Raw genomic sequence first — 23490 nt, forward strand, 5'->3', positions numbered from 1 at the left:
CTAGAGTAAGACATGACTGACATTCTCCTGTAAGCGTTGTTGACTGCTTTACGGTTGAGAACTATTGGTTGATTCTTGTCATGCTCTTTGCTGGATTCAGTGCTGTTTAATGTGTTATTTTTAAAGCTGGCTTTTGCTTGAGTATATTCTCATTACTGTGCTAGAGGCTTGTTACAGTAAACTGAATTTTATGTGATCACGCCAGCCTGGTGTGGAGCAGGTCATCCAGAAGCTGCTGATTCATGCTGAGCACCCTTGGCTTATTTGATGGCACCATCTGGCTTGTCAGCTTCAGCCTGGATTATCTCCCTCTGATATTCCCAGTTAATGCTACAGTTTACCTGTATAGGCACTGCAATGTAATGATACACCTCAGTCAATATTATATGTACAATGGTTCCAAATTGTTTTATATATGTAACTTTATAATATAGACATTTTAAATAGATAGATATTCACTTTTTGAAGACCATATAAGACTTGTATGAGTTATTTTAGAGATGTTGAAACCTATCAACCAATGCTTTTAATAAGAGAAAATGACCGGTGGAAGTGGTCAACTTGACTCCTTATTTGAAAACTGGACTAGAGTATTGAATTGGCCAAACTATTAATGTCTGGTGCAATGTAGTAAAGTTTCTGGAATTAAAACTCTGACCTGTAATTGGCATCTTCAAAGTTGAAATTTTTGTTGCTCCCTTTTTTGATTCAAAGCTTCTTTCTCTATGCAGGCTCTTTCAGGAGAAGGATGGCTTTGACCTGGCAATGGACTCCACCCCCCTCCCCCCCCACCCGCCAACTGCTACCAGTTCTGTTCTAACATCCGCTTGACAACAACCACATTTTCAGTGGGACTAGTCAGTCTCTCTGTGTGTCCTTCACCTGCTAGTGTGGCCAACAGCTGCCAATGCTTGTCCCAACTACAGCAGGCAAATTGGAGCGATGGGCAACCCTGGGGTTTGACCCACAGCCATCTGGTTGGAAAAGAGCATTTTGCTACTAACACTAAAGGACTTCGTATAACTTTGCTTTTTTTCTGGAAAGTGTGTATTCAAGGCTCAGTGCGCAACCAATCCATGATATATTGTCTTAAATAAATTGACTTGCTCTTCAATAAATGAATAAAATCTATAAACTACCAGAAGCAAGTCCCATGGACTAAGTAAAACAAATTTGACAGAACAATGTAAAAGTATAAACAAAAACAGTAAACTACCTAGAAATACCTAGCAGGTTAGGCAGCACCTGAAGTCAGTCGGCCGATGTTTCCGGTCTCGGAGGGTTTTAGACATGAAATTTTGATGGACTGACTTCTGTTTCTCCACTGATGCTGCCTAACCTCCAGAATATGTCCAGCCTTTTCTGTTTTATTCTCGCTTTTTGCAGTTTATTTTAATAAAACATTTATATTTCAGTTTTTGCATTCAGATTTCCAGTATGTTGGAGGAATTTCTTCACCCAGAGAGTGGTGAACCTGTGGAATTCTCTACCACAAAAGGCAGTTGAGGCCAATTCATTAAATATATTCAAGAAGGAGTTAGATATATTTCTTAAGGCTAAAGGGATCAAGGGATATGGGGAGAAGGCAGGGACAGGGTACTGAATTTGGATGATCAGCCATGATCTCATTGAACGGCGGAGCAGGCTCGAGGGGCCGAATGGCCTACTCCTGCTCCTATCTTCTATGTTTCTATGTTGCTTCTTGTGTAAAGCTATGGTAGATTACCAAGGATTCTGAATTTTAGAAGTCAGTCATTTCTCAAGTAGAAGACATTAACATTCAATCTGTAAGGGATGTACTTCAAGGGTTCTTTGTATTTGGCTATTTATGGAAATTTATAGCAGTTCTGTGTTAGAAGGGAACAGTATCAGCTTCTGTGACTGAGCTGATATAAAAATACAAGATCTCCACAATCCTCAAATACTTCATGCTTACCTCTTTAAACAATTGGGATGGAGAGTGTGTCAAAGTTTAAGTCAACTAAGATAGCATAAATGATTCATTCCACAATTGTTTTTCTGATTGTAATAAGTATGGTTAGTACTTAAAATTGTTATAAAATGTTTAATTTGTTAGAAACTGATGCTAAATATTAGTGTAGCGATGGATCATAAATAGTGATCAAACAAGTCATCTTTGGACAGATTTGTAGGGACTACCTTTCAAATAAAAGCCAATTTTTCAGTATTTGTACATCTATTTGTGTAATTGTCGCAATGGATGTGAATTAAAAACATATCTCTAAAACTTGATCTTTAAACAATTAATTATTTGATACTGAAAGATGCTGGAATTGCTGCACTGACAGCCACCAGTGTGAAAAATCACACAATGCAATTAATTGTGAAAAAGCATTTCTGTTCAGGGGATCACTTGGCTGGATCAGAAATGTTACATGATGAAAGGGACTGGGAGGTGGGTTGGTACACTTTGATTTTGTGCATGGATCAGGTGTATGTTTATATAGAATTACTGTTATATGTTTTTCTAGTGCACACTAACAATGCAGTTTCATGGAGATTATGGTGATAATGCTGAGTGCATGAGTACAGAAGATCAGATCAGAAATATTGTGTTCCATGGGTGGCATTATTCCATTCCTCAGTGTCGTAGAAACCAGGTCATTTGCAATTATGTTAATGAATTGCAGACAGTCCAGAAATGCCGTGTTTCAGTAATGAGGACATAATGTCAGCACTGTCTCCTCCAGCCTGCTGAGGCTTTTATTGTGGATACACAGTGATGTGTTGGCATATCCCTGATGCAGTCTGAAAAGCAACACTTTAGAAATATAGCATATATTGTGGATTAGGGGAATATGCTGGACTTTGTACAGCATTATGGTAAAGCTAGTGTTGTTTAGAGGTTGTCTTAGATTTCTGCTCTTTAACTCACAGCTAACACAGATTGCTCCTTTGGTTATTCCGCTCTTGCACAGTACAACGCTACAACAGTACAGGAGTGCAGATGTGTGGGTCTCCTTCTGATAGGTCCACTCAATGATGTAAACCAGCCCAGGTTTCAGAAATCAGTGTCCTTGAAGATCTAGTAAAATGTGGCTGCCAATTTCTGTTGGAAGCTAGTCCTACATGTTTGCTCTCTGGCTCTTGTATTAACAACAGAGCCCAATGCATCTTAGGAGACTGGTTCCCCACTCAAAATAGAAAAGCAGAACTATGATGTATGCAGGTTGCTTTCTCAAAATTGAATACGAGAAAACACCTAATAACAAGTCATCCTTCTGTCGGCTTTGGGCCTTATATGAGGACTTAAATCTGTAAAAAGACAGCATAATCCTGTTAAATGATTGAAGCAGAGTTGAACTGTTTTACAAATGTGTTCTACAGGTCCCTTATTTTAGATTGATTTACAGTGTTTTACCAGAATTAACACCTCTTTTATTCATATTGGAATCTTGCTCTTAATGTTCAACCTACTTGGAAATAAAATGAAAAATTCTAATCAATGAGCAAATTGCCTTTGTGCTTTCTTTGTTTTAAAGAGACTCTCTTCAAGAATGGGGTTTGGCAATTTTTACTTACAAACACAGAATGGAATAACATTAAAATGCATCAGCTGTGTGTGATGATGAAAGAATGCTAGTGCTGTGGGGGAGGGTTTAAACTAAAATGGCAGGGGGTTGGGAACCTGAGCAGGGAGACAGAGGAAAGGGAAACAAGGATAAAAGCAAAAGATAGGAAGGAGAAAAACAAATGTGGCAGTCAGAGAAATCAACGGTTTAAATCAAACATGGCCACAGTAAATAATAATTCTAATAGGTCTAAGAGCGTTAAAAAAACAAGCCTGAAGGCTTTGTGTCTTAATGCGAGGAGCATTTGTAATAAGGTGGATGAATTGGCTGCGCAAATAGAAGTAAACAAATACGATTTGGTTGGGATTACAGAAACGTGGCTCAAGGAAGGCCAGGACTGGGAACTCAACATCCAGGGGTATTCGATATTCAGGAAAGATAGGCAAAAAGGAAAGGGAGGTGGGGTAGCATTACTGGTTAAAGAAGGGATTAACACAATTGTAATGAAGGATATTAGCTCTGATGAGGTGGAATCTGTATGGGTAGAATTGAGAAATACTAAGGGGGGAAAAATGTTAGTGGGAGTGGTTTATAGCCCTCCAAACAGTAAGGCGGTGGTTGGGGATGGCATTAAAAGAGAAATTAAAGAAGCGTGCAATAAGGGCACAGCAGTCATCATGGGTGACTTTAATCTACATATAGATTGGGCCAACCAAATGAGTAACAATACTGTGGAGGAGGAATTCCTGGAGTGTTTACGGGATGGTTTCCTGGACCAATATGTCGAGGAACCAACCAGAGATCAGGCCATCTTAGACTGGGTATTATGTAATGAGAAAGGATTAATTAGCAATCTTGTTGTAAGAGGCCCCTTGGGTCGGAGCGATCATAATATGATCGAATTCTTCATTAAGATGGAGAATGAAGTAGTTGACTCGGAGACTAGGGTCCTCAATTTAAAAAAAGGAAACTATGATGGTCTGAGGAGCGAGTTGTGTAGGATTGATTGGGGAATGGCACTCAAAGGGTTGACGGTGGATAGGCAATGGCAAACATTCAAAGACCGAATGGATGAACTACAGAATTTGTTCATCCCAGTTTGGCATAAAAATAAAACAAAAAAGGTGACCCAACTGTGGCTAACAAGGGAAATTAGGGATAGCATAAGGTCCAAGGAGAGGGCATATAAATTGGCCAGAGAAAGCAATAATCCTGAGGATTGGGAGCAGTTTAGGATTCAACAAAGGAGGACAAAGGGATTAATTAAGAAAGGGAAAATAGAATATGAGAGTAAGCGTGCAGAGAACATAAAAACTGACTGTAAAAGCTTTTATAGATATGTGAAGAGAAAAAGATTGGTGAAGTCAAGTGTAGGTCCCTTGCAGTCAGAATCGGGGGAATTTATAATGGGGAACAAAGAAATGGCAGACCAACTAAATACATATTTTGGTTCTGTCTTCACAAAGGAGGACACAAATAACCTCCCAGAGATGCCGGGGAACATAGGGTCTGATGAAAGGGTGGAACTGAAAGAAATCAGTATTTGTAGGGAAATGGTGTTAGGAAAATTGATGGGACTGAAGGCTGATAAATCCCCAGGGCCTGATAATCTACATCCCAGGGTACTTAAGGAAGTGGCCCTAGAAATAGTAGATGCATTGCTGGTCATCTTCCAGAACTCGATAGACTCTGGAACGGTACCCATGGATTGGCGGGTAGCTAATGTTACCCCACTATTCAAAAAAGGTGGTAGAGAAAAGGCGGGGAATTATAGACCGGTAAGCTTGACATCGGTAGTGGGGAAAATGCTAGAGTCCATTATAAAAGATGTAATAGCAGAGCACTTGGAAAGCAGTGACTGGATCGGACAAAGTCAACATGGATTTACAAAAGGTAAATCATGCTTGACTAATCTACTGGAATTTTTTGAGGATGTAACTGATAAAATAGATAAGGGAGAACCAGTGGATGTGGTGTATTTGGACTTTCAGAAGGCTTTCGATAAGGTCCCGCATAAGAGATTAGCGTGCAAAATTAAGGCACATGGGATTGGGGGCAAGGTATTGACTTGGATAGAGAACTGGTTGGCGGACAGAAAGCAAAGAGTTGGAATAAACGGGTCGTTTTCCGAGTGGCAGGCAGTGACTAGTGGGGTACCGCAAGGATCGGTCCTAGGACCCCAGCTGTTCACAATATATATTAATGATCTGGACGAGGGAATTGGATGTAATATCTCCAAATTTGCAGATCACACAAAGCTGGGGGGGAGGGTATGCTGTGAGGAGGATGTCATGAAACTCCAGCACGATTTGGACAGGTTGGGTGATTGGGCAGAAACATGGCAAATGCACTATAATGTGGATAAATGTGAGGTTATCCACTTTGGTGGCAAAAACAGGAAGGCAGATTATTATTTGAATGGTAATAGATTGGGAAAAGGGGAAGTGCAAAGAGACCTGGGTGTTCTTGTACACCAGTCGCTGAAGGTAAGCATGCAGGTGCAGCAGGCGGTTAAGAAGGCAAATGGTATGTTGGCCTTCGTAGCAAGAGGGTTCGAGTACAAGAACAAGGATGTCTTGCTGCAGTTGGACAGGGCCTTGGTGAGACCACACCTTGAGTATTGTGTGCAGTTTTGGTCACCTTACCTGAGGAAGGACGTACTTGCCATGGAAGGAGTGCAGCGAAGATTCACCAGGCTGATACCTGGGATGGCAGGAATGACGTATGAGGAGAGATTGTGTCGATTGGGCTTATAGTCACTGGAGTTTAGAAGATTGAGAGGGGATCTCATTGAAACCTATAAAATTCTGTCAGGCCTGGACAGACTAGATGCAGGAAGGATGTTCCTGATGGCCAGGGAGTCCAGAACCAGGGGTCATAGTCTAAGGATAAGGGGTAAGCCATTTAGGACTGAAATGAGGAGGAATTTCTTCACCCAGAGAGTGGTGAACCTGTGGAATTCTCTGCCACAGAGGGCGGTGGAGGCCAGTTCATTAAGTATATTCAAGAAAGAGTTGGATATATTTCTTAAGGCTAAAGGGATCAAGGGATATGGGGAGAAGGCAGGGACCGGGTACTGAATTTGGATGATCAGCCATGATCTCATTGAATGGCGGAGCAGGCTCGAAGGGCCGAATGGCCTACTTCTGCTCCTATCTTCTATGTATCTATGTATCTATAATGTACACCTCCCTCCCCAAATAAAAGTATTGCCAAGCACATTTTGTTGAAGGCAATGCTCCTTTTAAATGTTATTACTTTTTTTATTTCCATGGGCTATAGAACAGAATCATAGAAAATACAGCACAGAAGGAAAGAGGCTATTTGTTCCATTATGGCTGTGCTGGTGCTTATTGTTCAACTGCAGAATTGTACCCTAATTCAATTTCCCTGATCTTTCCCCATATCCTTTATATATTCTTCCTTTTCAAATACTGATCCAATTCCCTTTTGAAATGATGATATAGTCTATGTCTCAATAGCCACTTGTGACAAAGCATTCCATGGTCTAATAATTCTGCATGTGGGAAAAAAATTCTATCTTCGCCATTCATTCTTCTTGCGATTCTGAGTCCATGCCACCTTGCTACTAATTTTACAATTAGCATTTAAATGACATTGTTCCAGTGGAAAAGCTCCAATTTTTCAAGCATTTCTTCATAACTAAAACTTTTAATTCCTGGTGTAATTCTAGTGAATCTTCCACGACTCTAATACCCTTCGTATAGTTGAGTGTCCAGAACTGCACACAATCATTCCTAACAGCCATAACTAATGTCTTTTATAAATTTAACATTCTTTCTTTTATATTCAGTGCTCTTGGGTACAAAAGTCAGAATCCCATTTCTGTGGCCTCTTTTACCTATACTCCCACCTTTTAAAGGTTAATGTATCTTTACCTTTAAATTATTTTCAAACCCATTGAAGTTGTACTGGTGCTAGTTCTTCAACAGAAACTATCTACCTGTATCTAAGATCTCCTACGTTATTCCTCAGCGTGTACCATGCTCCTTAATTTGGTAATAATCAGAGACTTCAATATTCTTCTTCTTTGTACCTATGTGCAAATCATGTATATATAAGTGGGAAACTAAAGCAGTGCAGCACAGATTTCCGGGACAGCCTTGCGGCCTGTGTTCTGTGAGGGCACTTGAACCAAATTGAGCAGGTGCAGAGGACTGATTTTTTTTTTAACATCACATTCTTGTTTGCATTTAAAGTGTTCTTTGTGTACATTTTGACTACAAGGTAAAGCTCAGAATGAAATTTGTTGGAAAGCAAGCAGATAAAAGAACTGTTTACACACATCCCTTCTAGTTTCAACACTGGAAAATCTGCTGGGAGATTTCTGTTTGATTCCTGAACTTGGCCTAGATTGTCTGTGGAGAGGAGTCCCATTGTTAATTGGGGTGGGTGGGGGGTGGGTTAACAAAGGTGTATAACCATCTGTGAAGATATTGGTGAGGTGGGATATCCCATCCTACTGGCCAAGAGGAATTTTGAGAGAACGATTGAGGTGAGAGAATTGGTGGGCATAAAATATATCCATTCCTCGCACCACTATTGGCTTTATGCCTTGGATATCAAAGTATTTTTTGAAATGATCATTCTGTGCCCTTGAACATAAGAACTAGGAGGAGCAGGCCATTTAGAAACATAGAAGATAGGAGCAGGAGTAGGCCATTCGGCCCTTCGAGCCTGCTCCGCCATTCAATGAGATCATGGCTGATCATCCAAATTCAGTACCCGGTCCCTACCTTCTCCCCATATCCCTTGATCCCTTTAGCCTTAAGAAATATATCCAACTCTTTCTTGAATATACTTAATGAACTGGCCTCCACTGCCCTCTGTGGCAGAGAATTCCACAGGTTCACCACTCTCTGGGTGAAGAAATTCCTCCTCATTTCAGTCCTAAATGGCTTACCCCTTATCCTTAGACTATGACCCCTGGTTCTGGACTCCCCAACCATTAGAAACATCCTTCCTGCATCTAGTCTGTCCAGGCCTGACAGAATTTTATAGGTTTCAATGAGATCCCCTCTCAATCTTCTAAACTCCAGTGAGTATAAGCCCAATCGACACAATCTCTCCTCATACGTCATTCCTGCCATCCCAGGTATCAGCCTGGTGAATCTTCGCTGCACTCCTTCCATGGCAAGAACGTCCTTCCTCAGGTAAGGCGACCAAAACTGCACACAATACTCAAGGTGTGGTCTCACCAAGGCCCTGTACAACTGCAGCAAGACAGCCTTGTTCTTGTACTCGAACCCTCTTGCTACGAAGGCCAACATACCATTTGCCTTCTTAACCGCCTGCTGCACCTGCATGCTTACCTTCAGCGACTGGTGCACAAGAACACCCAGGTCTCTTTGCACTTCCCCTTCTCCCCTTCGAGCCTGCTCCACCATTCAGTAAGATCATGGCTGATCTTCTATCTCATCTCCACTTTCCTGCACAATCCCCATATCCCTTGATTTCCTTAAAAATCAAAAATCTATCAATCTCTGTCTTGAATATACTCAATGACTGTGCCTCCACAGCCCTCTGAGGTAGAGAATTCCAAAGATTCACCACCCCTCTGAGTGAAGAAATTTCTCCTCATCTCAGTCCTAAATGACCAACCCCTTATTCTGAGACTGTGACCCCTGGTTCTAGACTCCCCAGCCAGGGGAAACATCCTCCCTGCATCTACCCTGTAAAGCCTTGTAAGAACTTTGTATGTTTCAATGAGATCACCTCTCATTCTTCTAAACTCTAGAGAATATAGGCCTAGTCTACTCAATCTCTCCTCATTGGAAAATCCCCCCATCCCAGGAACCAGTCTGGTGAACCTTCGTTGCACTCCCTCTATGGCAAGTATATCCTTCCTTAGGTAAGGAGACCAAAACTATACACAATACTCCAGGTGTGGTCTCACCAGGGCCCTGTATAATTGCAGTAAGGCATCTTTACTCTTATATTCAAATCCTCTTGTAATAAAGGCCAACATACCATTTGCTTTCCTAATTGCTTACTGGAGTAGAGAATAGACAGTGATTTGTATGAAATAAGGGAATGGTAGAAGTAGGAAGAAATGTGCTAAGACAGATCCAGCAGGAGGAACCTTGACACTCGTTTCTTAGTGGCCGTCTGTCTGCCTCAGCCTGTTTACTAATGCAGCAAACTGAACTGAACAGGTGTCCTGTGAGATCCCAGGGGACCATTTGCAGTAAAGGTTACAAACAGAATTGATTGGCTCTCTGAGCCTCTCTGGTACATCAGGGATATTGGACTTCAATCTAACAGACCATGCCATAATAGACGTTTTCCTATTTAGGGTGTAGTTATTAAAAGTGTTGTGTAGGTCAGGAGAGGGTTGCTTCAATTTAAACATTCATTTGTGCTTCAAAGTTGTGCTAACCCCTGGAGCAATGCTGGCCCAGTGGATGATGCTGATGTGTGTGACAGGTTTACAGTATTGTATTGTAATGCTTTTACCCTCCAGATACGACATTAGATCCTGTCAGATTTCCCTCTCAACTGCACTAGCTTATCATTTCTAGCAAAAGATCTCTCTAAAGCTTCCTGTTATCTGTATTTTAAAGAGGGAAATATCTCTGCACCACTGATAGTGTCATTCAAAAGTGCCGGAGATCAAACTATAAATGATTGCTTTTTTAATTATTTTAAGATCCACTTTCTAAAAAACATTTTAATAATTGGCAAAGATGCCAAAGTATAGCTGTCATCTGTTTTGACTTAATTTGTTTCAAATTCTTTGAACTTTCTGAAAAGATTGAGATAAGAGCATAGTGTATAGAAAGCCTAGTCCAGTCAAAGGATGGTGACAATGGAGGCATTGTCTGTGTAGTATAGTTCTTGTGAGGATTAACTCTTGTGTGATTGGTTCTGTTTTTCTTGCTGCTTTTGAATGGTTCGTGTGGTGACAGATTGGTACAGTGCTTGCTTACATTGAGAGGAAAGGTGTTAGCACTGCTTGCACGTATGTAAACACTGAGGATTAGCTTATACAATCCAAAACTAGTATAAAAGCCCAACACTCTGGATCCTGTACCAATCTCACTGCCCGTGGATCTTCTGTATAAAGTGAAGCGTGAATCAGTGGAGGCAGCATAAAGTTATTCTGCCTGGTATTTGCAGCAGCTTGAAATGGGACAGCTGTAAATACTGGTATAAACTGTCTTGAGCATTGGTTTAGAACTACGTCATCGAATGCTCAGTTGTTAAATGAGAACTGAGCCAAACAGAACAGGTAGTACCCAGTTTCTATTCTTGGTTTATGCTGTTAGCTGATCTCTGCTTTGGAACTTTAGTTGTCTTCAGTGTCTCTGGATCAGAGTTTCTGCTCTCGATCATTATTCAGTAGCTCCTGCTGAAATGTACCTGTGTGTGTGGCTGGATTGGAGTAGAACAACATCAAGTTTGGTTGTGATGCCCCCCTAGTTGAATTGCCCATCACCATTCGCTCTCTACACTTGAACATAAAGAAAGACCAGTTGAATGAAATAATGCAGGGCTGGTTGCACCTGTAGAACTTTACCTTTGCACAAGTCAATGCCTTCAGGGTTGTAAATTAAGGGGCAGGGGGGAGACGTAACAGACTCCATCATATTTTAGAGGACTGTTAAAACCATAATCACACTGTAGAATAAAGGTTTAAAATACAACATATGACAGTGGAATTTTAATGGGAGTAATTCTTAACTGTGAAGTCTAGACACTGACCTCTGCCTCTGTTGTGTAACTTATTCTGTGGCATCTCCTTTGAGGTCTGTTTTAGCCCTGTTCCCTCCATTAGCTTCAGCTGCTCTTGCACAAGTGATAGGCACTTAAGCTCCCTCTGCGATTATTTTTCCCCCCTTCAATTTTTTCAAGCTGTTAACAGTATTTCCTACTGTCTTTGCACTGAAAGCCATGTTTTAACACTTTTTTGGCAATTTAAAGCTGGAATTACAACACAGGAGGTGGAGCAGCAGCAACCTTTCCCTCCACTTCCCTTTAAGTACAGCACAGGTTTTACTCGCAGAGAAGGTTTTAAAGAAGATGGATCCTGTGGGTATAGGATGAGGGGAGGAATTACGTAGGAGCTGCAGAGGTACTTGAAAAGAGACTACAGGGCTGTTAAAACAATTGGACAGGATGACTGTGGGGTTGGGTGTGATAAAGTAGAAAGAGAGTAATCATCTATTTTGCTTTCTGAAATGATTTATGATGGATGTTCCTTTTGATGCTTAGACACCTGAAGAGGAGAGATGATATCTGACACAAACGTATGGAGAAACTGGGTGTAAAGCTCTTCTGTTAGCTATCACAATGTAATTCTTGCTGTTTGATTGTATAATAACAACTTGCAATTATATAACACATTTTAATGTGGTAAATGTCCTAAGGTATTTCACAGAGGAGAAACAGACACAGAACAATAGTGGAAGAATAGAGGAGAGATGATGAAAAGCAAGTTGAAAAGAAGTGGCAAGGCGGGGTTGCGGGGGTGGGGGTGGGGATTCAGGGAGAAAATAGAGTAGGGCTGATATGACTGAAGGTTCTGCCTGCCACCAGTGATGGAGTAGGGAGAGGTGAAGATACACAGGAGGCCAGAGTTGCAGAATTGAAGAACACCGGCAAGAGGGCTGGAGGAGGTTGAACAGATAGATTGGGGTGGGGCTGTGGAGTAATTTGTAAGTGAGGGTGAGGACTTCGAATTCAATATTTTGGATGATTGGTGGGAACAGAAGTGATTTTCAAACAGGACTTAGTGTAGGATGGGATGCAGGCAGCGAAGATTTGGATGAGTTATAGTTTGTTTCTGGCGGAGCTCAGTAGGGTGGCGAGGAGGACATGGAAAAGTCGAGTCTGTAGGTAACAAAAATGTGGACAAGAGTTTGTGATACTGAGGGTGGCGGTGGAAGTAAACAGTCTCGTTGGTGGACAGAATATGGAGTTTGAAGCTCAGCTCAGAGACAGCAGGACAGAGGAGTTTTGTACCATCTGCTCGAGCCTGAGCAAGCAACTGGAAAGAAGGATGGCATCAGGCAACAGTACAGAGTTTTTGGCAGGAGTCCAATAAGATGGCTTCAGCCTTCCCAATGTTCATTTGTAGGAAGTTCTGGCTCCTTCACAACTTGGTCAGGCAAGCAACTTGACAACAGGAGATGGTCATGGAGTCAAAGTTGGAGGTGAAGTAGAAAAGTCAGTGTTGTAGCATACATGTGGAAACTGAGTGAATGCCTCCAGACAATGATGCTGATACTGTCAAAGGTTTCAACTTAAAAAAAACTTTTTTAAAAGCAGTGGGAAATTTGAGACAATGTGAGGTAGAAATAATTTCTTTTGATGCCATAATCCATCCAATATTAGAAATATTACTAATTAAAAGTTTAGAATTTCTTTTTTAATTTTCTAATAATGATTCTGTACTCAAGCACTGATTTAAAAAATGGCTAGGGATCAAGCAAGTTTCATCTGAGGAAAGTAAATACTATGTCGGCCACTGACTAACTAGGAAGATAGTGTAATTAGTGAAAATCTAAGACTAAGAAAGGAAAGCTTGTAATGATACTTGAGTAAAATATATTAAGGTTAATAATTCAGTTTTTAGTGCAGAATTCATTTGTAATTAATATAATGCTCTATTAAATGAAGGACGATTACAAGATTGGATGAGATAATCATTCATGTATCTAAACTGAGGCAACCGGTACTTAGATATTTTAGCACAGAAGGAGGTAATACATCATGCTATGCCAGCGCTAGCTCAAAAATGAAGCTATCTAACCTAATCCCATTTCTCTCCTCTTTCCTTGTATTTAAAAATGTTTTTTTTCCTCTTCATGTCTAACTCTCCCTGATTGACTCAGTTCCAGTAGTCGCTTGTGGTGTGGCATATCCTAATAATTCTTTGTGAGGGACAACGTTCTTTTAAAGTTCCCCTTTATGCTATTAATACTCATCTTAAATGTATGCCCATTTGTTACCAATTCATTGACCAGCAGAAATTATCTTTTAGTGCCCATCCTAATCCCTGAACTAATTTATCTTTTCTGCTGTGGCGAATACTGCTCTCAATCGTTGTTGTGCCAAAATAGACAAGTTTGCACGTTGAGAATAATCTACCTAATGGCTGAGACAGTGGCTCTAAATACGTGGTAAAATGCTTCCATTTTTTGAACAAGTTCATCAGTGTTGTCGCAAGGATTTCAGTAAAGTGTAATTTGAGCATGTGAAATGTTCTTAGCGTTTAGACATGTGTACTCTGAAAAGCACCAAACAGTACAATTTTATAGAATGATTTTCATCCTACCAAACTTTGGTTATGCCTGGAAAAGGATTTTGGACTAAGGAGAATTACTGATGTTGCAGGACTACCACTGGTAATAAGTGGTGTGAGTAATTCAGATGATTAATTCAGAGTATTACACAATGTTAAAGAGTACTGTCTTAAGTGGTTCTTATATTGCTAGCAATCTGCTACATAAGCCTAGTGACAACACCGAGAACCATCTTGGTATGACAGTAAAGATTTTTTTTCCTCAGTATGGATTGCTACCATTATGTTGAATACGCCTAGTGACAGTAATGCATCACACTTTGAATCTTAACCATCTGTGAATGGTAAAAGTAGGAAACCTTGAATATCCTTCATTCCTTATCCCTATTCCAATGTAAGGTGTGATGGAATGTTTATTATTTGTCTGACTACTGCTTTAAACAGTGTTGTACTATGTCCTGTCATGTAACAGCCGATGGATTGGAGGGTAGCTAACGTTACCCCACTATTCAAAAAGGGGGGTAGGGAAAAAGCAGGTAATTACAGACCTGTAAGCCTTACATCAGTTGTGGGCAAAATGCTGGAGTCCATCATTAAGGATGAAATAGCGGAGCACTTAGCAAATGGGGACAGGATAGGACAGAGTCAACATGGATTTACAAAGGGTAAATCGTGCTTGACTAATCTATTGGAATTTTTTGAGGGAGTAACTGGTAGAATAGATGGGGGAGAGCCAGTAGATGTGGTGTACCTGGACTTCCAAAAGGCCTTCGATAAGGTCCCACATAAAAGATTAGCATGGAAAATTGAGGCTCATGGGATAAAGGGGAAAGTTTTGGCGTGGATAGGGAACTGGCTGTCAGATAGAAAACAGAGAGTTGGAATAAACGGCTCATTTTCTGAATGGCAGGCAGTAACAAGTGGGGTACCACAGGGATCTGTCCTGGGCCCCCAGCTGTTCACAATTTACATTAATGACCTGGATCAGGGAGTCGGATGCAGCATTTCCAAATTTGCAGACGACACTAAACTAGGAGGTGGGGTGGGCTCAGAGGAAGAGACCAGGAAGCTCCAGAGCGATTTGGACAGACTGGGCGATTGGGCGGATAAATGGCAGATGCACTATAATGTGGACAAGTGCGAAGTTATCCACCTTGGGTGCAGGAACGGGAGGGCAAATTATTATTTAAATGGCAATAGATTGGGAGAGGGGGAAGTACAGAGAGACCTGGGTGTTCTTGTACACCAGTCACTGAAGGCGAGCATGCAGGTGCAACAGGCGGTCAAGAAGGCAAACGGTATGCTGGCCTTCATAGCAAAAGGGTTAGAATACAGGAACAGGGATACCTTGCTGCAGCTGTACAGGGCACTGGTGAGACCACACCTCGAGTACTGTGTACAGTTTTGGTCGCCTCATCTGAGGAAGGATGTTCTTGCCATGGAGGGGGTGCAGCGGCGATTCACCAGGCTGATACCAGGAATGGCGGGAATGACCTATGAGGAGAGACTATGTAGTTTAGGGATGTACACACTGGAGTTTAGAAGATTGAGAGGGGACCTCATAGAAGTGTATAAAATTCTGACAGGTCTAGACAGACTGGATGCAGAAGGAATGTTTCCCTTGGCGGGTGAGAACAGAACTAGAGGACATAATTTAAGGATAAGGGCTAAACCATTTAGGACAGAGATGAGGGGGAATTTCTTCACTCAGAGAGTGGTGAACCTGTGGAACTCATTGCCACAGAGGGCAGTGTACGCCAGCTCATTAAATATATTTAAGAGGGAATTAGATATATTTCTACGGGCAAAAGGGGTTAAGGGTTACGGAGAGAAGGCGGGGACGGGATACTGAATTAAAGGATCAGCCATGATCTCATTAAATGGCGGAGCAGGCACGAAGGGCCGAATGGCCTACTCCTGCTCCTATCTTCTATGTATCTATGTATCTATGTATCTAAGGCTAAGAATGCTTTTACCCAGCCTGATACAGTGTACAGTGCTTGCACAAGACAAATAGACGGCTTTATATTGATCTTCAGTCATCAAGTTCCCGTAACCCGGGCCTCCCGCAGGTGAACATAAAACTACCAGATTTTGTTAGACCAGTGGGAAGGAAGGCCATATCTTCACAGGGTCTCAACAATAATAACTGCATTTATTTGGCGCCTTTAACATAGTAAAACATCCCAAGGCGCTTCACAGGAGTGTTATCAAACAAAATTTGACACCAAGCCACGTAAGGAGATATTAGGGCAGATAGGGCAGCACGGTGGCATAGTGGTTAGCACTGTTGCCTCACAGCGCCAGGGACCCGGGTTCGAATCCGGCCTCGGGTGACTGTCTGTGTGGAGTTTGCACATTCTCCCCGTGTTTGCGTGGGTTTCCTCCGGGTGCTCCGGTTTCCTCCCACAGTCCAAAGATGTGCGGGTTAGGATGATTGGCCATGATAAATTGACCCTTAGTGTTAGGGGGATTAAATACGTGGGGTTACGGGGATAGGGTGGGATATGTGTTGGTGTAGGGGTTATGGGGATCGGGTGGGATATGTGTCGGTGCAGGCTCGATGGGCCGAAATGGCCTCTATCTGCACTGTGGGGTTTCTGTGATTCTGTGATTCTGTGATAAGAGGTAGGTTTTAAGGAGCGTCTTAAAGGAGGAAAGAGAGGTAGAGAGGTGGAGAGGTTTAGGGAGGGAATTCCAGAGCTTAGGGCTTTGGTAGCTGAAGGCAAGCCACCAATGGTGGAGCGATTAAAATCGTGGATGCTCAAGAGGCCAGAATTGGAAGAATGCAGATGTCTCAGAGCGTTGTAGGGCTGGAGGAGGTTACTCAGTGCTTGCTGTCAGTTTATCTCTGGCCACTAAAAGCGCTAAACTAGCAGCAGTACAGTTTGTGGGGATTTTGAAAAGGCCCCTTGTAATGTTATGGGTGTCTATTTGTGTCTCAGTGGTAGCACGCTCACCTTTGAATCAGAAGGTCATGGGTTCAAGCCCCACTCCAGAGACTTACGAATGTATGAAAATGACAGACTTGAGCTCATAGACTAGGCTGACACTTCAGTGCAGTATTGAGGGAGTGCTACACCATTGGAGGTGTTATCTTTCAAATGAGATGTTAAACCAAGATACCGTCTGTCCTCTCAGCTGGATATAAAATGTCCCATGGAAATATTCTAAAAAGAGCAGGGAAATTCTCCCATTATCCAGGCCAATATTTACCCCTCATCTAACATAAATAAAACACATTGGCCCAGAAATTCAGTGGGCTGCGCCACCCATTAGCGCCTTAAGAGGGCGCTAAGTGGGTCAGAAACCACTGGCCACGCCTCCCGCTAAATTCAGCGGGACGCTAATGGCAGTGCTAGCCGTTAGCGCTGCGCCACTACCGATGATGTCACCAGTGTGCGCAGCGCCCCGCTAATGCCCCGATCATGATATTTAGATGCGCCCCCTGCTTTAACGCCAGGCGCTGTTTGTGACCAGTTCAGGGGGGCCTACCTGCGGCGGTAGAGGCGCTAATTAAAGGAGGTGCGGGGCGGCCATTTTTTTTGCTGGCCGCCTGCCAGCACCTCTCCGTGCTGCCATCCCCGGCCTCCTGAGCACCCCCCCTCCGCCCCCCGCCGCAGAGTGCCGACTGCGTTCCAAGAGCCCGGCACTTCTCCTCGGTGCCAGGCTCTTTTGCCAGCACTCGTGATCCTCGATCGCGCTGCACAAGGCCCCTCCCCTTTAAGAAGGGGAGGAAGGCCTGCAGTGTGGTGTTGTGGCACGTTGTGCACCGATATTCAGCTGCAGCGCCCCAAGAGGGATGCGGGGCGCCTCCAGTAGCGCCGCGCTTCCCTCTGGGGCGCGCAAACTGAATTTCTGGTGGGCGGCCGCGACTGCTTCAGGGGCGCTACTTTTAGCGCCCTGGCGAGGCTGGCGCCCCAAATGGGGCTATAGTGAATTTCTAGGCCATTATTTGGTCATTTATCTCATTTCTGTTTGTGGACCTTGCTGTGCACAAATTGGCTACCACATTTTGTACATTCCAACTGTGACCAGTGTTCCCTCTGCGTGGCTGTGCGGTAATGGGAAAGGTCCCGCGCGGGCCCCTCACTGGCTTTTACATTGTAAATACCGCACATGCACAGAAATTTAAAGGGACCACGCATTAAAAGAAACAGACCGCGCAGAACAATGTGCAGCTTACAGGGGACATTGACTGTGTCTATACTGTATTTCAAAAAGTACTTAATTGGTTGTAAAGTGCATGATATCATGAAAAGTGCTATATAAATGCAAGTTTGTTCTTTCTTCCCTCATGATGACAAGTTGAAGAACATATGGAATTTTAGCGCATCATTATCATAACTCAATAATGTTAAGTTTGTACCTTAATTCAGGTTTGGTGTGAAAATGATCTGTGCTGAAATATTGATATCCCATTAATATATAAATCCACAATGGGTTCAAAGGAATTTGCATAAGTGTCTGATATTTGTGTACTTAACCAGCTTTGGGACATTGCTCCTTAAATAAGGGCTTTTGGAGCTAGCTGGTGGTAATAAATGGCCATCACTTTCCTGACCATTCCTGCTATCAGCCACACAGTGTTCATTCCCCTACTTCATTTGCCTGCAGCTTGGGGAGCAGCAAAAGAAATATGGAATTAAAAATGCAATATTTAAAAAACACAGTCACACTACATGCATCTACTATTTTGTCCTATTTATTTCTTTATAAATCCATATTTCCTCTTGTGCCTCCTGTACTGGGCCATGGTAGGAAGGGGAAACACCACTAAGCAGAAGACAAGCCATCTCAGTGAGGGCAGGAGCAGTCATTTGGAGGCAGAGAGTGTGTTTTCATATTTGTGGTATTTTAGAGCAGAGCTCATGCACCTCCTTGGGGACCAGGAATCAGAGCAGTTTTGGGTGCGAGAGCAGGGCCTGAGGTGGGTCTGTGCCAACTCAGGAGTCGCTGTAGGGTCACAGGGTTTTGAACAAGTAACATTCCAAGTCAAGGTCAGATTTGACCAAATTGGCGTGCGACTCCTGATGTCCTTTTGCAACTCTAAACGGGTTATTTAATGAATTCAGGAAGGTCTTGTTTACATTATTAACCACTGACTGCTGGACTGAGTGTGTCTCTGGGTGTCATTTGCAATAAGTATCAGATCTGCCCTCTTTACAATAGTCCTTGCAATGCAGGAGCTTAAATGACAGCTATTGAGCCGTACTTGCATATATTGCTTTAAGATAATAGAATTGCAGTGGTATCAGACGTCACTGCCTTGTTAGTATCTTTTATTATCAAACCATGGAAGTTACAGTCTGTGGCAGAGTAGCATTTGGACAGTCTCTTGTGCTGACTCTATAGTCATCCCAAGGCAGATAGGTAAGTTTATGTGCTGACATCATTCTGGACTGCGCAGTTCACACCGTTACTCAAGATTTGAATACATAATGAATTAATTGTTGAATATGTTGCAGTGTTGGTTTTAGGTATGGAACTGTAATAGGCCCAGAAGAATTTAAATGAAATGCTATTTCTGAGTTGATAATTTAAATTTGGCACAAAAGAGTGCTTTCTTCAGGGCCAGTTAGCTAGCACCAGCAAGACAATGGCACTAGGTTTGAAGTCTTTGGTCCCTTTTACTCCATTCTCATTTTTTCATACTCCTTCCTGTTAGGTTTATTTTGCAGTAGTGTGAATTGTCGGATATAAAAACAACCATGTGTATCTGAAAAGCATTTGGAATTCGAGGGCAATCATCTTGTATGTGTGGTGCAAAATACTACTATTTCTTGTTGCGAGTCTTTCACAGTGATATCAAGACCTATCAATGGGCACAAAGCTGACATCTGCTTTTTTTCTTTTTCTTCAGGCTTAAGTGAAAATAAAAGACGCAAGCTAGCTGTGCTACTATGAAGTCTGAGGCCTTGCTGCTATATTTTTCGCTACTACATTTTGCTGGGGCTGGTTTCCCCGAAGACTCTGAGCCTATCAGTATTGCACATGGCAACTGTAAGTCTTCAAATAAAATTTGTCATTTGCTGACTTAAGTGTAGATCCAAAAATAAATGAGAACTTTGAAAAATGATGCATCTGTCTGGGCTAGTTAAATGCCTCTAACACAGCACAGTGAAAAAAAAATGTAATTTCCTCCCAAGCAAGAATTTTTAACTTGTGACGGAATTAGTGTCCCTGCTGACTTGTAACAAGGATTACAGGAATGAGTGCTTGTAAAATCTGCTGTGATATTACTTCACTGCCTTGGGGTACAAAGAGTGATGCGCTGAGTGTGGGAATTGTAATTCAGGCTGATTGGGTTAATGTGGTTACATTCTTTCTCCCTTAACAGACACAAAACAATATCCGGTATTTTTGGGTCACAAACCAGGACGAAATAACACACAAAGACACAAGCTGGACATCCAGCTGATTGTGAAAATGAATCGAACACTCTACATTGCTGCTAGGTCAGTATTACTTCACTAATTGTCAAACCCTTGGGCTTAATTTACTGACCAATGTTCTGAAGTCTCCCAATTCAAAGAAAGTGGCTCTGGCTGCTTATGTTATAGAAATAGAACAATTTAAGCTCAACTCTTGGTTAGCAGTGTTAGGCAGTGAGTTTGTACTAGCGCTGTGCCGTATGACAGTAAGAGATGGTTTTGTGCCCATTATACCTTACAAGGTGAGTCTCTGATCTCAGCAGAGATATTATAGTGTTGTTTCAAATATATACACATATACATACATACATAGGAACACGAGTAGGCAATTCAGTCCCTCAAGCATGTTCTGCCACTTGCATGGGATGTCATCATGCCAAAAGTAACTGGTACTCCTTCCTCCACAAACATAAATTCAAGTTTCATGAAGACGTTGCCTGTTTAAATAAGGACACAATGCAATTTTTAAACTTACACAGATGTAGGGGAAATATGTACAGGTTGTAGAAGGTCATTTTTGCACAATGATGTTAATTTACTGCCCGAGATAAAACTATGGAAACTGAATTCAATTTTGAAGCTGGAGACTGGAAAAGCAAAGTTATTTGGGCTGTGGGAGATTCCATAAATCAATTAGTATCGGACAGCTAAAAAGAATATTAAAAAGAAAATGGAGGGAAGGAAGACAAATAATTCATCTTTCTTTCGGCAGGACGGTAACCAGGTTTATGCACTGGCCTGTGACAGTTTGAAAAGGTGTTTTCTTTTATATTAAAGTTAATATCTGTTTGGTTTTATTAACCACACAGAGTTAAGGGAAACCATTTTAGGGCCAAGATAACCTGCTCAGTGTTTTCATCAACACTTAAAAGGGGTATTCTCATCATGAAAATAAGGGAGCAAGTTTTCATTTTGTTCTAGGAGAGAAGAAGCTGTCTCACTTTCATCACAATGATGTCACCCGCAAGCTGATGCTGTTAAACATAATTTACAGTGTTGCACTGTGCTTGCAAACAATCATTTGTGATGATTGTGTCTTTTTAAGTTCTATAGTTTTAGCTATCCAAGAACACCAATAGCAGGTGAATACTGGCAGTGCACAAATGAAAGGAAACCAAATTTGCCTTAATCTCCAGTGGACTGCATATTGGAACATATTATAAAGAAGCAGGTTAATCTTCTTAAATTATTAGTTTTAAAGGCACAGAAGGGCCTTGAGTTATCTTTCGAAGTTTATTTGTGTTTCATCTACAAAGGTTTTGATGAAAAAAGTGTTTGTTTGCTGTGCCTTTTGAAGAGAAGAGATATGTGTCATTTTATTCTGAAGTGAAATCACAAACCGGTGATATGATCCACTCTGCCCATTTTCCCTTCCCTCCTCCCCTGAAGGGCTGGCTGAGATATCATTCCATGAGTATTGGTTCCCTTCCCGCATTTCATCCATGTGGCAATTCTTCATTTGTGAGCAGGAATAGGAACCCTAGCAATTTCCTCTTCTCTTTCCCCTGCCCTCACGGCCCCCTCCCCCACTAGCCCAGCCCAAGGATGCTGACGGCAATTTTAGCAGCTCTGCCACTCCCTGGCTGATAGCAGAACCAGGTCTTTTTGATCTTATTCATATCATCATGTGTATTTAACAAAGCTTTTTATTGCTTTGTAAAAAAAACTCTTGTCTCATGAAGATGGTGCGGTGCCCCTTTAAGCATTTTCCATTGTATAGTTTCAGGTAACATTAATACTATTTTTGTTGAGACTACACATTTAATGAACTGCCTGTGCTATATAGAACTGACCATTTCATTAATTGGCTATACTGAGTAGGTCTGCCACAGTTCTGTACAGAGTGGATGATGGGAGAGCTACAAATTACTGTGCCTGAAACCAACTGCATTTCTAAATTGTAACCATTGAAATACATTTATCAGTCAAGAGTCCACACAGATATCCATTTAATGGCACCCAAAAAGAAAGTAAGGAAATGTGTTTAGCAGCTCCAGATAACTACACGCTCCCCTCCCAGGCAAGCCTGCCTGCCTATTCTGCTCTCACAGTGGGAATGTATGCAGAAGAATTCAAAAATAGCCCTGCACCTGATGTGCTAATGGTTTCCCCCTGTAGGAAGATTGGTGGGTATTTGTAAAGAAAGTGCAGTTATCAGCAATATGTAAGCAATTTGACATTTCACAAAGGAAAATTTAGCAAACACAATGGGCTACTTGTCTGTGTATGGTTTTGAATGAGTGGATGAAACGCATTAAGCTCAAAGCATGATTTAAAATGCTTTGCAATTGTAGATGTTGCAATTTTATTTTAACGTTTAGAATAAAGAAACGTGCCGTTTTGAACATGTCCTTGTCAAGTATAAACAGTGTTTTGTTTATTGCTTAAAGTCAGATGATACCACCTCGGGAAAGGTTTCAAGTTAAGGGTATATGCAAGGGTGAATTTTAAAAATGCACAGCCAAAGGTTTCATATTCGCTGTTAGTCTTCCTTTCAGGTTGGTATCCGATGTCCACCTCTCTATATACAATTACATTAAGGAGATCTAATTGTACTTGTCAGTGTTCTGTGTTGGAAAGACTTGGTGTGCTGTAGGTGCTAGAAATTGCATCTCTGGCCATTCTATATATGATGTAGCTGTATACTGACTCTCCTTTTCTACTATTACATTGGTAGAAATGATCTTATCAGCAGAGGCTGTGTTTAACCTTCAGAGGTTAACATCAAAACCTTCAGCAACTTTCCAGCAGTACTTAGAGTTTCTAATTTGCCTGATAAGAACATATAGATTGCATGATTCCATTTGTGGAGATTGGAAAAGATGGCTGGAAAGAAGTGCGGAACACGTAAAACTGAAATTCTGCTGTGTATCTGACACTAATGAGGTGGAAGACACAGCTTCCATTAAACCATTAACGATCACAAAGATCTTTAATTGTTATTTTATCTATAAAATGGGAGCATAGGAACCTGCACAGTTTTTGATTCACAATTGATGCATTTGAAATTGTCTTAACCTTTAATATTGTTTTAAAAGAACATTTTCTGTTCGATGTTTTTTGCTTAACCTCCTCTTCTGAAGGCGTTGATCCTCACTATGATATCCTCGCTGTGATATCCTCGCTGTGATAGCGTTCTACACAATATGCGTGCCCTTAACTACCTCGTTCCACATGCTCATTATTCATTTGTGAGCCTGGATGGTGAGCAGTGGCAGGCATTTTGACCGTGGCTGGGGGGGGGGGGCGGCGGGGG

General features: G+C 41.8%; 1 protein-coding gene across 7 annotated transcripts in view; it reads left to right on the forward strand.

Moving 5' to 3' along the window:
* sema6a (sema domain, transmembrane domain (TM), and cytoplasmic domain, (semaphorin) 6A) overlaps positions 1–23490 on the forward strand; it is a 307183-nt gene that overhangs the window by 221597 nt on the left and 62096 nt on the right. For all 7 annotated transcript variants that reach the window (XM_085987030.1, XM_085987036.1, XM_085987020.1 and 4 more), the window contains exons 2-3: positions 19664–19803; positions 20141–20258. In XM_085987030.1, coding sequence (XP_085843156.1) covers positions 19704–19803; positions 20141–20258 — 218 coding nt within the window. In that variant the 5' untranslated portion in view covers positions 19664–19703. The remainder of the gene's footprint in view (positions 1–19663; positions 19804–20140; positions 20259–23490) is intronic.

Source organism: Somniosus microcephalus, chromosome 1 (assembly GCF_052327205.1).
Source record: "Somniosus microcephalus isolate GS21.2 chromosome 1, FLI_Smic_1.0, whole genome shotgun sequence".
Classification (NCBI taxonomy): domain Eukaryota; kingdom Metazoa; phylum Chordata; class Chondrichthyes; order Squaliformes; family Somniosidae; genus Somniosus; species Somniosus microcephalus.